At 37.0% G+C, this 12,922-nt stretch overlaps 1 protein-coding gene across 11 annotated transcripts in view; it reads right to left on the reverse strand.

Moving 5' to 3' along the window:
- The window catches only part of GIGYF2 (GRB10 interacting GYF protein 2), a 75,986-nt gene that overhangs the window by 53,419 nt on the left and 9,645 nt on the right, over positions 1–12,922 (reverse strand). For all 11 annotated transcript variants that reach the window (XM_086754666.1, XM_086754665.1, XM_086754659.1 and 8 more), the window contains exons 2-5: positions 10,307–10,386; positions 7,599–7,728; positions 5,247–5,342; positions 724–832 (exon numbers count right to left, since the gene is read on the reverse strand). In XM_086754666.1, coding sequence (XP_086610792.1) covers positions 724–832; positions 5,247–5,342; positions 7,599–7,728; positions 10,307–10,347 — 376 coding nt within the window. In that variant the 5' untranslated portion in view covers positions 10,348–10,386. The remainder of the gene's footprint in view (positions 1–723; positions 833–5,246; positions 5,343–7,598; positions 7,729–10,306; positions 10,387–12,922) is intronic.

Consider the following 12,922-nt stretch of genomic DNA (forward strand, 5'->3'; position numbering starts at 1 on the left):
CTCTGATGATACTTCCAAGTTGTTAGCTTCTCAGTATTCCAAATGTAACACATCGTATTTATATATAAAACCCTCAAAATAGTGTTCACAGCAATATGCACATTGAAAGGGAACTGCTAAGATAAATTCTAGATTTAATAATTTGCTTTGAATCTAGTGATACAGCTTGAAGACATTTTCTCCATTAATTTGCAAATGTTTGAAGTGATTCAGGATGAGACATCGACTATAGTGATGCACTAAAATTGGCAAGACTCAAATTTCTCCCAAATTAAATTATGTCTTTCCAATAACCTTCTCCTGTTTATTCTCAGGATGTTAATACATAAAAATGACTTTTTCAAAACACTGAACACCACCTGCTACAATATTAACATTTTAAATATATTTGTGATTCTTCTCCCCTTTCTCTATAAATTGGTTTTATACCTTTACTGAAGTTATTTCTAACAGTTCTGAAACAAACAATTTCCTATCCCACCTCAAAACTACCTTTCCTTTTGCTTTCCATACCCACCAATCTGATACCAGATGACCACCAAGGTGAGCAGAACGATCACAAAATGCAATATTCATTCTCTAACAATACCTTACTGACAAGGTTTCAAAGTCTTAAAGGAAAAGAAAATGGGCATGAGAAAATACAGCTGTAATCAAACATCTTTCAGAAGCTTTAACCTGGATCACCTGCAGCAATTGCAGCACATGCCACTAACAGCTCACCTCGACCTCTAGAGGAACTTCGACCTCGAGGAGCCCCTACCACCGTTCCTCCTCCACGTCCCGTCAACCGCAGGACAGCGGCACTGTTTACAGACATCGAGAAATTTCTCTGCCAAGAAGAAGAAAGAGCCAAGGTGAGATTCCATTATAAAAAAACAAAATCAGGAACACCATATCCTACATTTAGGATCCTATCAGATTTGCTCTCCTTATGTTCATTACAAATTCTCTATAACTAACACAAACAAGGAAAAGGATTCCTTGGAGAAATGAGTAGCTGAAGCAGTCTATAAAATAATCTTGGTCAATATTAGTGCTTCCAAGTTACTTACCTGAAATTTTCATGCTCTAAAGGCAGCAAGTGAGCACCTACTTCTTTATCAGATTATTCCAGCACAGATGTATATATGGAACATCAGCAGCTTTCAATACAGCCATTCAGTTGCAAAAAGAGCCTAGTACCTGCCTATACCTGACACTATTACCACCAGTTCTAAATTTACTTCTTCAGCATAGCAGGAACATGCAAAGAGCAACAGAACTTGAATAAAATATTGACCAATCTCCTTTACAGAAATAAGTCTTTTTTTTCCTCCTCTAAATGTATCATAGGAGTAACATGCTTTGGGAAAACTAAGTGTATTTAAGACTCCTGAAATTTAAGTGATACTCATTTTAATAAGGCAATAAACATCAGTAAAATTGAACTTCAGCATTACATAACTGCTAAAGAAAATGCTATTTCAATAAAGAATGGATAATTATAACAAACTCTGGCCCCCATTCTCTGAGCACAAATAGTTGGAAAACTGGGCCAGAGAATTCAGGAGCATGTTCAGAAACACTAACAAGCAAACCTGAATTCACTTTCTGAATGCAAGTTTTAAATAATCAAAAGGCAAACTCCAAACAGCTGATGCATGATGCTTCCTTCTCGAGAGGAACTTAACAGAGGCAAATTGCTTACGTGAACTCAATCTGAATTACTATGGCTTTGAAGGTCTTCAGGCAATAATTGAGCAAGTAGTTATATACTATTTAATATCTAAATGGCTAACATCAAAGCCAAGAGACATCTGAAGGAGTTTTAACTCATTTCAGAAACAAGTTTAACAGCTTGATACATTCTTCCTTCAAGAGAGAACTGGTAACTAAGTAGACTTGGGGGCGAAATTAAAAAAAAAAAAAAAAAATCCAGTCATGCATGGCAAAATATCAAGGTCAGCCTCCAGTAAATCTGATTTTACTTTCCTAACTAGCTCTTACAGTTTCAAGTAACCATTTCAACAGCAAGTCAAAATGAATCACCTCCATTTGCCTCTAAACAAATCACCTTTGCTGCTGTTGATAGTTCTGCTTTTTTGTGAAGTAACGAAATATTTTCTACAGAAATAACTTTAAGCTATTGATCAGATTCAGTGTCTTACATAGGAGATACCTTATTTTTTGACGCCTGATTTTTCCAATAAGAACAAAACAGTAATCTCACTTCCTTTTTCCTTTTTTTTTTTTTATTTGTCTGCCTAAACTCTGAAAAAATTCTAACCTCCCTCTGTAGAGCCTGCTGTGGTGAAAACACAATCCTTGTAATGTGCACAGTGATAATAATCCACGTGGTAAGATCACAACAAATAACAAAAAAGCAAAGTCAGAAAAGCAAAAAACATCCTACTATTGATTAGTATATTACTTTAGTGTGCATCCCTGACAATGCACACCAAAGAGCAAACCTGCTACAAAAGAGAGGCTCAATTAAGTCTTTAGTAGCAAATGGAAGACATTCCAAGAAACAGATGTCAGCAACATAGCCAATGAGGACACAAGAAAATCTCCATTATATTCAGGAAGAGCTTAAGACTCCCTCACTCCACAAGCAGATAAGATTAAGATAACTGAATTCTTTCCTAGTGCAAATAGGCATAAGGGAGAAGGCGGACAAAGGAACATATACTGCATATTGCCCATGATCAGTGGTGGAAACCTCTCTTAAAGCTAACTGCAGATGCCATCTTTTCCTCAAAAAACAGTTCCCTGGAAACAGATCTTAGACAAATTATGATGTCATGTAACAAAACTTACTACAAGGTAAGAGCTCTAGGTTAGCTCAGCATTCTTATCACCAGGAAAGTGATATTCTACATGAAAAGGATAAAAAGGACCAGCAATTCTGTCCAAAGTATATCCATGTCCTGTAACAGAGAATACTGTAGCTGTAAGCATCTGACTAGATAAATTCCATAGGACTAAATAAATTTAAGCTTAAATTCATATAGCTGATATTATCTATCATCTACCTCTAGATAACGCATCTTTAAATCAGCTTGAGACAAGTTCTTCCCAGACATACTACACATACAACTACAATACTATCAGGTGCATAACTCTCAGGTTGCAAGCGAGAATTGCTCTGAATCCAAGTCTACAGTAAGCCTGAAGGGTTCAGCTCCAACTGAATACTACCCCCAAGTACATGTGTTCTGATCAGCCTGACACAGCCCTGTAGAGACAGGACTCCCAAATCTGTCCCTCAAGTTCTGAGAGGATAACGCTACCTTCAGTATCCACAGAGGGGGCACAAAGGTGTTTTAAACTCTTATCAACTTTAGGTGAAAGTGCTTTCCTGCACCACAACTAGCAACAAAGCCATTAATAGTCACCTCAAGATCACTTCTGAACACGATTCTTGATGATGAACGATGTTTATTATGTCATGGGGAACAAACACCAGGAATTTCTGGTACCTTAAATAATGCCATTCCCTTGGTATCTCAAATCAGTCATGAAGAGGGAAAAAACATCTTCAGAGAAGAAAAAACAGATTGTACACATCCTCTGGGTTCCCAGAAAGCATTAAAGGAAAGACCTTCTTAGAAAGGGAATATGGACCTCTTCTTTCACATTAAGATTTCTGTGGAGATTGTAGAGAACTGTTCAGCTGACCATGAAGACTCCTGTATGACTACAGGTGAAAAAGACCAAGAAAAAACATTGGCAGAGTGCACACCAACTCCTCAGAACTTTTGAAGACTGATGAAACACTGTGCACTGCAGCAGAGGACTACCTATCCCTGAAGCTCAGCAGCACTTAACCATTTCATCTGTACCAAGAAGCTATTCAGCACATTTTCAATAACATAGCCTTGAATCTGTGTTATTCCTCTTGGAGAGTATCTTCACAATCATCAGAAGTAAATCTCCCCTTTAACTGGAAAAGGCTGGTAGTTTACTCTCTGAAGGACTCCACTATGCATCAGCAAAAATATATGTCCAAAGGTATTTAACACCAAGGTTCAATATTTTGGCATGCTACTATATGTCTGGATGACCATTTCCTGGGCTTGTTGCCTGAATCCCTCCTGTTCCCACTGGAGAATGGGAGCTGGGCTAAGATTTCCCACAAAAGCACATTCTCGATCTCAGTTGCCTTTTAAGACTATGACATGAAGTGCCTACAGTGCGTTCATGTGAACTTAAATATGACTGCTGATTAAAAGCTACATTATTAGCATCTTATGTCAAATTATAGCATCCTAAAAAGACACAAGAAACATGAATCAACTCTGAAGAGGAGAATATGCCAGAATACCCAGGCATAAAAAGATTATTAAGAATTCAAGAATACAATAGCATGGGGCAAAGGAAGGAGGATGCTCTGAAATCTTAAGAAACTAATATTAACACTTTCCACTCCCGCAATAATAAAATTATACTCATCAGTAAAAATAGTCAGCTTTCTACTAGAAAAGGAAAAAGCTAGCAAAAGAGTCAAATCGCAGTATTTTGAAGTAAGAAAAGTGCTAAGAAACATGACAAACCAGAGAGCAACTGCAAAATCTGAAGTTCTGACAGCTGTAACGAGGAAACCAATTCAGAGTCAAAACTCAGAGGCATTTGTCTAGAGGGGAGCAGACACAGTTTTCTCTTCTAGGAATAGTACTTAGAGCAAGGACTTCCAAACTACTCAGATCAGTCATCCTTGAAATGGAATCTTTGTGGACTACCTGTTCTCACTCTTATTTTGTTCATCAATTATATATCTATAGAGATCAAATAAGGAAATAATCAAGCAACTGCTTACAGAGGAAGTAGTTAAGAATACTGCACCTTCCTGAGAAATGTTAACAGTCAAAAAACTTAAACATTTCTCCAAAGACGCTTCTATTACAACAGAGAAGGTGGTCCAAAAACTGTAGAAAAAGTTTTACTGACCTGAAAATGCTGTGTACTTAAAAAATAGGTAATACTTCCCAGGAGATGATCCTGGATTTAACAAGTTCACTGCCTGCCATCAACAGAACATTGTATGAAAAATATTCATTCAAATTTAAGATAATAACTGAGCATAAATAGAATTTAAACTTTATGCTAACACAACATGCTCTCAAAATTTATTTCTTTGAAATCTAGTCTCAAATTTTATGTGTTTTAATGGAGGCATACTCTTCATTTCGCCTTTACATTATAGAGACTTTAAAGATTTTTTTTAAACTTTTTTTTTTTTTTTTAAGAAAAAGGATACAAACCTGTTCTTCTTCTGTAAAAGGTACAAGTGCCAGTGGTGGCAGGGGCTCCTCTTGTAAAATAGGCAGAAACTCCTTATCCAGAAGGTCTGAAGGTATCTGTATGAAAGGAAAACAGCAAATAAATACACACAAATATTTCCTTTTCAAGGATGATGCCACATACTTTGATTAAAAAAAAAAAAAATTATGCTGACAACTGACTCTCCATCTACCCAACAGACCAATACTTTCGAAAACATTTATTGGGGGTGGACATAACTCTACTGCAAGTTTATGTCCCCTAGAAAAAAAATTATTATAGACAAAGCATCCGCCACCCACAACTGTAACATGTAATGTATCAAGATCATACACATCAGAATTCGAACATCCACACCACTGCAGCGCCAACCTGAATCAAGTGAAATTTCACCTGGTAAACTATAAAAAAAATATTGCTTCAACTTCAATGCACTTTTATAGCCAGATTTTAATTAATATATTAACAGAACTACCATATATAGCACAGAGGTTGTATTTGATTTAAAGTCAGCATTTCCAACTTACAAGCAACACGGAGAGTAAAACAAAAAAAAAAAAAAGGAAATGAATCTGTAGATATGGATTTATTCGGTAGAGAACACTGATTATTTAAATCAAAATAAATTTTAACACTAAGTTTCAATCACATCATTGTCAGATGGAAGCTCCATCAGCAGATGTGACCTTGAGCACGTGGACAGGAAGCTGCAATTACAGCCAAGTGAGCTCTAAAGATGTCAACAGAGAACTGTTTCAAAAATAGCTAGTCCACAATACTAGAGACAAAGACCTCTCCCAATTTTAGTTGAAGCAAAGTAACCTAGTGTTTTATTTTTTCATTTGGGTATATGCTAGCAAAAGCCTTCCTGCTTTCAATTAGAGTAGCTTTTAATCAGAGATGCAACTTGGCCTAATCTTCAGCCAGCAAAGATTGAAGATGACACAGGAAAAAGGACTAGGATACAAAATATAGCTTAAAAACACCACATTAAGTAGTTGACTAGGAACAGCGTTAAGAGTTCTCTCAGTCTCAATAACTGAGAGAACTGAACTACTCAACACCATGGAAACGTGTACACGAAAAAGCAAGACATACTCTAATAACAATGCCCTTCTGGCAAACACACAGGGAGAAAGTAAAGTACTCTTCTGGACCATTCATAACTATCAGAGAGCTTCCTGTAACATTGGGTATTATTAGGTTGTTCTGAATCATTTTCAACTGTAGAGGTCTTAGCATCATCTGATATAACATACACAAACTGCAAAAAACAATGACCTGTGACAGGCTGACTTATTCAAGCGTAACAATAAGGTTTAAATCACAGCTTCTCAAAGTAGAGCAGGATAATTCTGCATGTTAAAGCATGGCTTTAAGCAATAATACACTCCACAGCTTTAGAAAAACCTTTGACATTCAATGTCCTTGAATCCAAAAATAAGCAATTCAGGGCTCCCAGCACCGTATGAAAATGTCAGCACAGCCATGGCAAGGTATGTGTGCACACCTATATGCAAAGCTAAAGGCACAGCCTGATGTAATTTCCTGCAGTCCGTCCCTGACACAAGGGTAAGGCGCTCAGAGGGATTCACACTTCCAAATCACTATGTGCCTGCAGCAACATTAAACCAACCTCTGTTACCATCAACAGAAAACCCTAATGTTTACAAATCCAGAATGTATGTGTCAGCTGCCTGAAACGCTCTCTGAAATGTGACTTCTGTATCACTGAGAACCTTCATTGAAATTAAATCAGAGGGAAGTTCTTGGATTTCTACACTGCTCTTTTGTATTACATATGTTAGATTGTATTTGTGTCCTGAGTCCCAGAGAAGTGAACATCTTGAGGACTACTCTCATTGGGCTGGTGACCTGCTGAAGTGAACTGCCTTAAGTCAGGATAAACAGGGAGCTCTTGCAATTTTTAGGTGATCTGCTAATATGATTTACTGCCTGACTTTCAAATAACTACTTTACACTATATTAGAGAAAATCCTACTGAGGAAGCAAATTTGCACAGCTGCAAGGAGACTTTAACTCTCAGTCATCTGTGGCAGTGAGACTGAATAGGGCAATCAGGTTTTTTTGTTCTCCGAGGGTACAGGAAGTTGCCCCTAAAAGAGCAAAAATAATCAAACATAATGAATGCACTGAGAGTGGGATCAAATAAACACAAGCACAAGAAAACCCTCCCAACCAGACCTCTTAAGTTCTTTGCCAAGGGATACACAATTTCTTTGTCCATAATCACAAAATACAAATAACTAGTCCCAATCACAAGACTGTCATTAGGAATACGCACATCAGGCCTTCTTCCTCTTCCTGCTCACCTTATTATCCTTTAGAAAAAGTGCCAACATTTCTTCTCTCCCATAGCGATAGTCTGCTAGTTTGTACTTTGGCAAAGCCGGAGACAGAGGAGGGGATGTCACACTCCCACCACTAGACAAAGCTCGCAGCCTAAAATAAAGCAGAAAAGCAATGAAAACTTGTCTTCACCTATGCTATTATCCCTCTACATGTTTACAGATTTGACACAAATGAAATAAATCCACTATTGAAATGAAAGGAAAGACATTAACAGTCTAACTGCAAAATTCTAAAATTCAGTGCTTCAACAAGAAGAGCAAAAGAGCTTGCCTCATTTTTCCCATAGTCAGGAGCGGGGTTGGGGGGGTGAAATATCCCAAGAGTACATCAAGGAATTCAACTCATCCCCTGGAGAACTTTTATGCTAACTATATAGCAAGCTACCTACACTCCTAAAGCCTTGACTAAGATATTCACACTGACTGCACAAAATTCAGTTGTAAATCTTCCATAGATAATAATGACAACACCTTATTTTTGACAAGAAAAATTCTTACCATAGTAGGGACAGCATGGAAAACATTAATCTAAGGAAAAAGTTTATTCGGACATTTTGTAAATTTTAACGAACAGTATAGGACTGTAAATTTTACAAATGTGGTTTCCTCTTGTGCCTCTGGAATCCTACTCTACTTCAAATTTCTTTTCCAGAACTTAAAATTAATCACATTTCTCAGAGAGCACGTACATAATTTAGCTTAGTGTCTCAATAAAACAAGATGTACAAAATACAGCCACACTTTACTTTACAAGTAGTAATCTAACTTACAGTAACATGCTGTTGAGTTTGGTCCCATCCCACACGGGTAAGCTACTCCACTCGTTGCAGATAACATCTCACAGTTGTGTATTATTCCCACTCTGCAAGTGGATTAGTCTCATTCTATACAATCATTTCCTCAGCTACTCAAATATCCCATATTTTTAAGTTCAGGAAATGTTTTACAAAAGGATGCATGTCAAGAAACAACACCCAGACCATTTTCCTACATTCTCCTTGATGTGCATCTAGAGTATAACAGTGAAAACTCTTCTCAACAGTCGCAAAATCCTTGAAAACAGAAGTGTTCTGAACTAAAACATTGATCCAGAGACTACCTTTCACGTAATTATTGAAAGATGCTTTGTTTTATTGTTCTTTAAACAGAAAGGGAAAAAAATTTGCAAGTCAAATATTTATCTTTTTAGTTTGGTGCCACCCAGTGGTAGTTGCTTTACATACCACTCTCAAACCAAAAATGCCTGGTGAGGCATTATTCAAAGGATTAGATGGCTCAGCACAATGTTCAACTCCAATCCATATCAAACGTAACTGAGAGTTTCACTATTAAGTGATACAATAGCATACATGACAGACATGACTATACTACAACCCAAAAGAATAATTATAAGTCTTAGAATTTTATTCTGTTATTCCTGAAAAAAATTTAGTAACTCACTGAAGTATCATATATACATATACATAATCTAATATGGTTTTTAAAATAAATGGAGACTGAAGTCCCCTCACTATGACACAGCAACTACGTTAAGCTTAAAATATGTGCTTTTTTTAGAGTTGCCCTCCCCCTTTTCTTTTTTTAATATAACTTTGGCTTCCATCCATCAATGAATCTAATCATGTCTGTCTCGCACTGAAGAGCACTCCAGCATAAGATAGCTGCCTGGTGGGTGTATTTATAGATAGTGATAAAGTCATTCTTTAACCTTCTTTCAATCTAACAAAATAGACTGAGCTCCCTCATTGTTTTCCAGGCCACAAATCATGTCTTTCTTCTTTGTTGAATACTCCCCAATTTTTGTACATTGTGTATGAAAATGTGTCAGCAAAAGTGAATACGTTATTCCAGTAATAGTCTAACCACATGCTATGCAGCAATTATATTTCCTATAACCACTCCGCACTCCCATTTACACACTTAAGGATCACACCACTCTTCAGAAACCACACCATCCAGAATTCTTATTTGTAATTGCAGTCACCAACACTTTAACAGGAAATTGGAACAAATACTGAAAAACAACCACACCTGTGCAATTACTCTTTAGCAAAAGCCAGACAATCATGGAAAGACAAGCTGGAAAACTAACAGCTGACACAAGATCATACAACATCATGGATCCCCTTTAATACAGTAGCTCATCTTTCCTGATACTTTTTGGCACACACATGTAGGAGACTATGACATGAAACACACTTTTACCACATTCCATATAGAATTATTTTTTTTTTAAAATACTGAGGAAAAAAGCTTGCTTAGCTATAGATTTAGGCCAAATAAGGAGTGTGTAAAAACTTCCTTATTAACATGTATCACATGGAAAGATCAAACAAGTAAGCCTTCTTCACTCACTTCGTGTATATGTTTGATATCATAAACATTATTCCTCCCTCAGCTGCTTGGTAGTAACGTGAATGTTATGTTTCACCATAACATGAAACCCAACTCATTTCACACACAATGCCAATTCACAAAGTGAAGACTAATTTTATAACACTGTTTTCAGTCACAAGCCAGGGGCTGCGGTGAAGCATTATGGAACAACAAAGACATTATTTTCCATTCTGTCTTATAATCAGTTCCAAAGGACATGAATTCATAATGTTGGGGGTTTTTTTTTAATTTTAGACAAGGTTCCAGAGTCTCACAGAACAGAAAAAACTCACCATTCAGGCCCAAAGTTAAGTGTCTGAGTTTCTGCTGCCATTTTTTCCTGTTCTATTCCTCTTTTTTAAAAAGTGTGAACCTGAAAAATAAAAATGTTTCTTATGAAAACAACTGGATTAACACAGTCCTTCATAGATTTCTTCATAATACAAAAGCACATCTGGTCATGCAAAGAAATGGAAAAAAAATTGGCTATGTGGATTTATTTATTGTTTTTTTTAAGGAATCAATTTCAGGTCACCAATACAGATTCATTTACTAACATAGGAGTAACTACATCAAGATCTCTTTCCTAAATTTCTCTTTTAACAGCTCAAACAGGACACTGGATCAGGTTGTCTGAAGAAACAATTTGTACAAACAGTTCCTTTTCAAATCAATGATTACCACAAGACAACCAAATACAGAGAATTCGATGCATAATCCTCTTCTGTAAGAACAGTAATGCTTAATTAACAGAATTGCAGCTTACTGACAATTACAAGAGGATAAAAAAAAACCACTAGAATTACAGCAAGAAAGATTTGCCAGTTGAGTGTCAGAGTGTTCAAGAAATTTCCACTGCTCAGTCTTGGAAAATAAGCCTTCTAAAGACTGAATACATCCAGTGCGGTGACATCCTCCTAAATCTGCAGGCAGGTGACAGTACTTCTCTCATTCTTGGTTTCCTTAAGCAAAAAAAAAATGCCCCAACTTAAGACTTCCATTACTTTCATTCCTATTAGCCAAGGTCCTGCAGACACTAGTGAAGGTCAGGTCATGTTCTTACGTATCAAGAGTGTATGGACAACAGCAGATGAAGCCATACTGGAGGGAAAGAACAAGACTAAGGGAAGGCTATGAAGTTCTCTCTATCAGAGCCAAGTCCAGCCCAGGCAGTTCTGGAGAAGCGCCTTTCGCAGTAAGAAAACACAGCTTCTCTTTCCTTCCAGCAACAGCAAAATCCAAGCCTGCAGAGGAAGGAGCTCTGTTTTTTAAAAAAATCAAACACACTGTAACCAAAGCCCAAACAAAAAAGGATTTGAAGCATTACCTACAGAAACTGGCTGATTAGACTTCAAGAACTCATTAAGACAGATGGCAGGGAGGAAGGTTTACCATATCAAAACTCTGTTCCTTAACAGACCCAAGGACTAAATAAGGAGCTTCTTAAGTTTGGCTGTACTTTGCATGAAAAGGTGATGGAAAAGAAAAACGAAATGTAGGGACACAGAAGTGGTAACGGCATTAGTCACTGAAGAAAAGAAAGACAAAACCAAAGGAAAAGTTTTTTTTTCCTTGTATATATGCTATTAAAGTAATGATATTAAAAAAAAAAGTTAACGGCCTGAAAGCCAGAAAATGAAAAAAAAACAAAAACAAAAAAAACCACAACAAACAAACAAAAAACCAAACAAACAAAAAAAAAAACAAAAAACCCAATGTTAAAACTGCTTGAGTAGATTTACCCAAATCTTCTGGGCATAAGATTACAAATAACTGTAAAACTCCCTGCAGCCTAAACCCACCAACCAATGTTTGGCTCATGGATTTTTACTACGTGCCTTATTAGCTTTTTCCCCATATACAATATAATTTATATACAAATCTTAATATTTTCACAATAACTCTATATAATGAAATGGGATTATCCCCACTACATGCACCAGAAACTAATACAAAAATATCCAGCTATTCTCACAGGCCTAGTCTGAGATTACTTTGGTCTGATTTTGGTTGCCTTTTTGAAGCAGCCGACAGCTCATCAGAATGTTCACAGTATATCTATTCATCATTCTGCAAATCAAAATACAAGGTCAGGTACCTAAAGAAGTCATACAACAGCCAAATGTGGAAAATACTGTGGGGCAATTCAAGCAAACTGTCATGCACACTGTGGCAGAGACAAGCCTCTAACACAATTCCTAGTAGCCATAATTGGATGGCTGTGCCTTTGCTTCCTGCAATGTCTGTAATCCTTCTGCTGCGGGAGTGTTGAGGAGGAGAGCCTTCACATCAATCCATGTGGATCACCAGGGAACCTGGGATCCTTAGCTCCTAACATCGAAGCTAGCTTAGCATCAGTAATACCAGAAAGGCTGGCACTGAACGTTAAACTGCAATGAAAACACAGCTGAAAAGCATCAGATACAAGAATAAAGCACTAAAATTAGGATCAAGCAGTTTACTAGTTTTGGACCCACTGAGCCCCACTCTCTTCAGCCTCTGGGTTTCCATTGCAAAAATTGAGGATACTGCGTCATCTCTCTCTACTATCTCCTAGGCACTTTAGTACCAACAAGCATATTCAAAGCCTGCTAATGTCATCCCATCAAGCTGCAAAATGGCTTTCCTTGACCCTCATTTTGGCCAACACTTGGTTTTGGCAACTCTGCCAGCTTCCTCTTCTGTGTGGTGCTTAGATAAGGTACTTCCTCCCTAGAAGTTCGGATTATATGAATTTTAAATTGAAAACAAGACACCTGTAAGTGGATGAAATTGCAGCTGAACAAGAAAACAACAACAGAATAAAAAAACAGATCTGCAGATTATTTGAGTAGGTGTAACAGGCGAATTTACTCTAATAGGCAACATTACTCATAAACAAAACATACATGAAAGAGGAAATTACAGGC

Source organism: Chlamydotis macqueenii, chromosome 9 (assembly GCF_036417535.1).
Source record: "Chlamydotis macqueenii isolate bChlMac1 chromosome 9, bChlMac1.mat, whole genome shotgun sequence".
Classification (NCBI taxonomy): Eukaryota; Metazoa; Chordata; class Aves; order Otidiformes; family Otididae; genus Chlamydotis; species Chlamydotis macqueenii.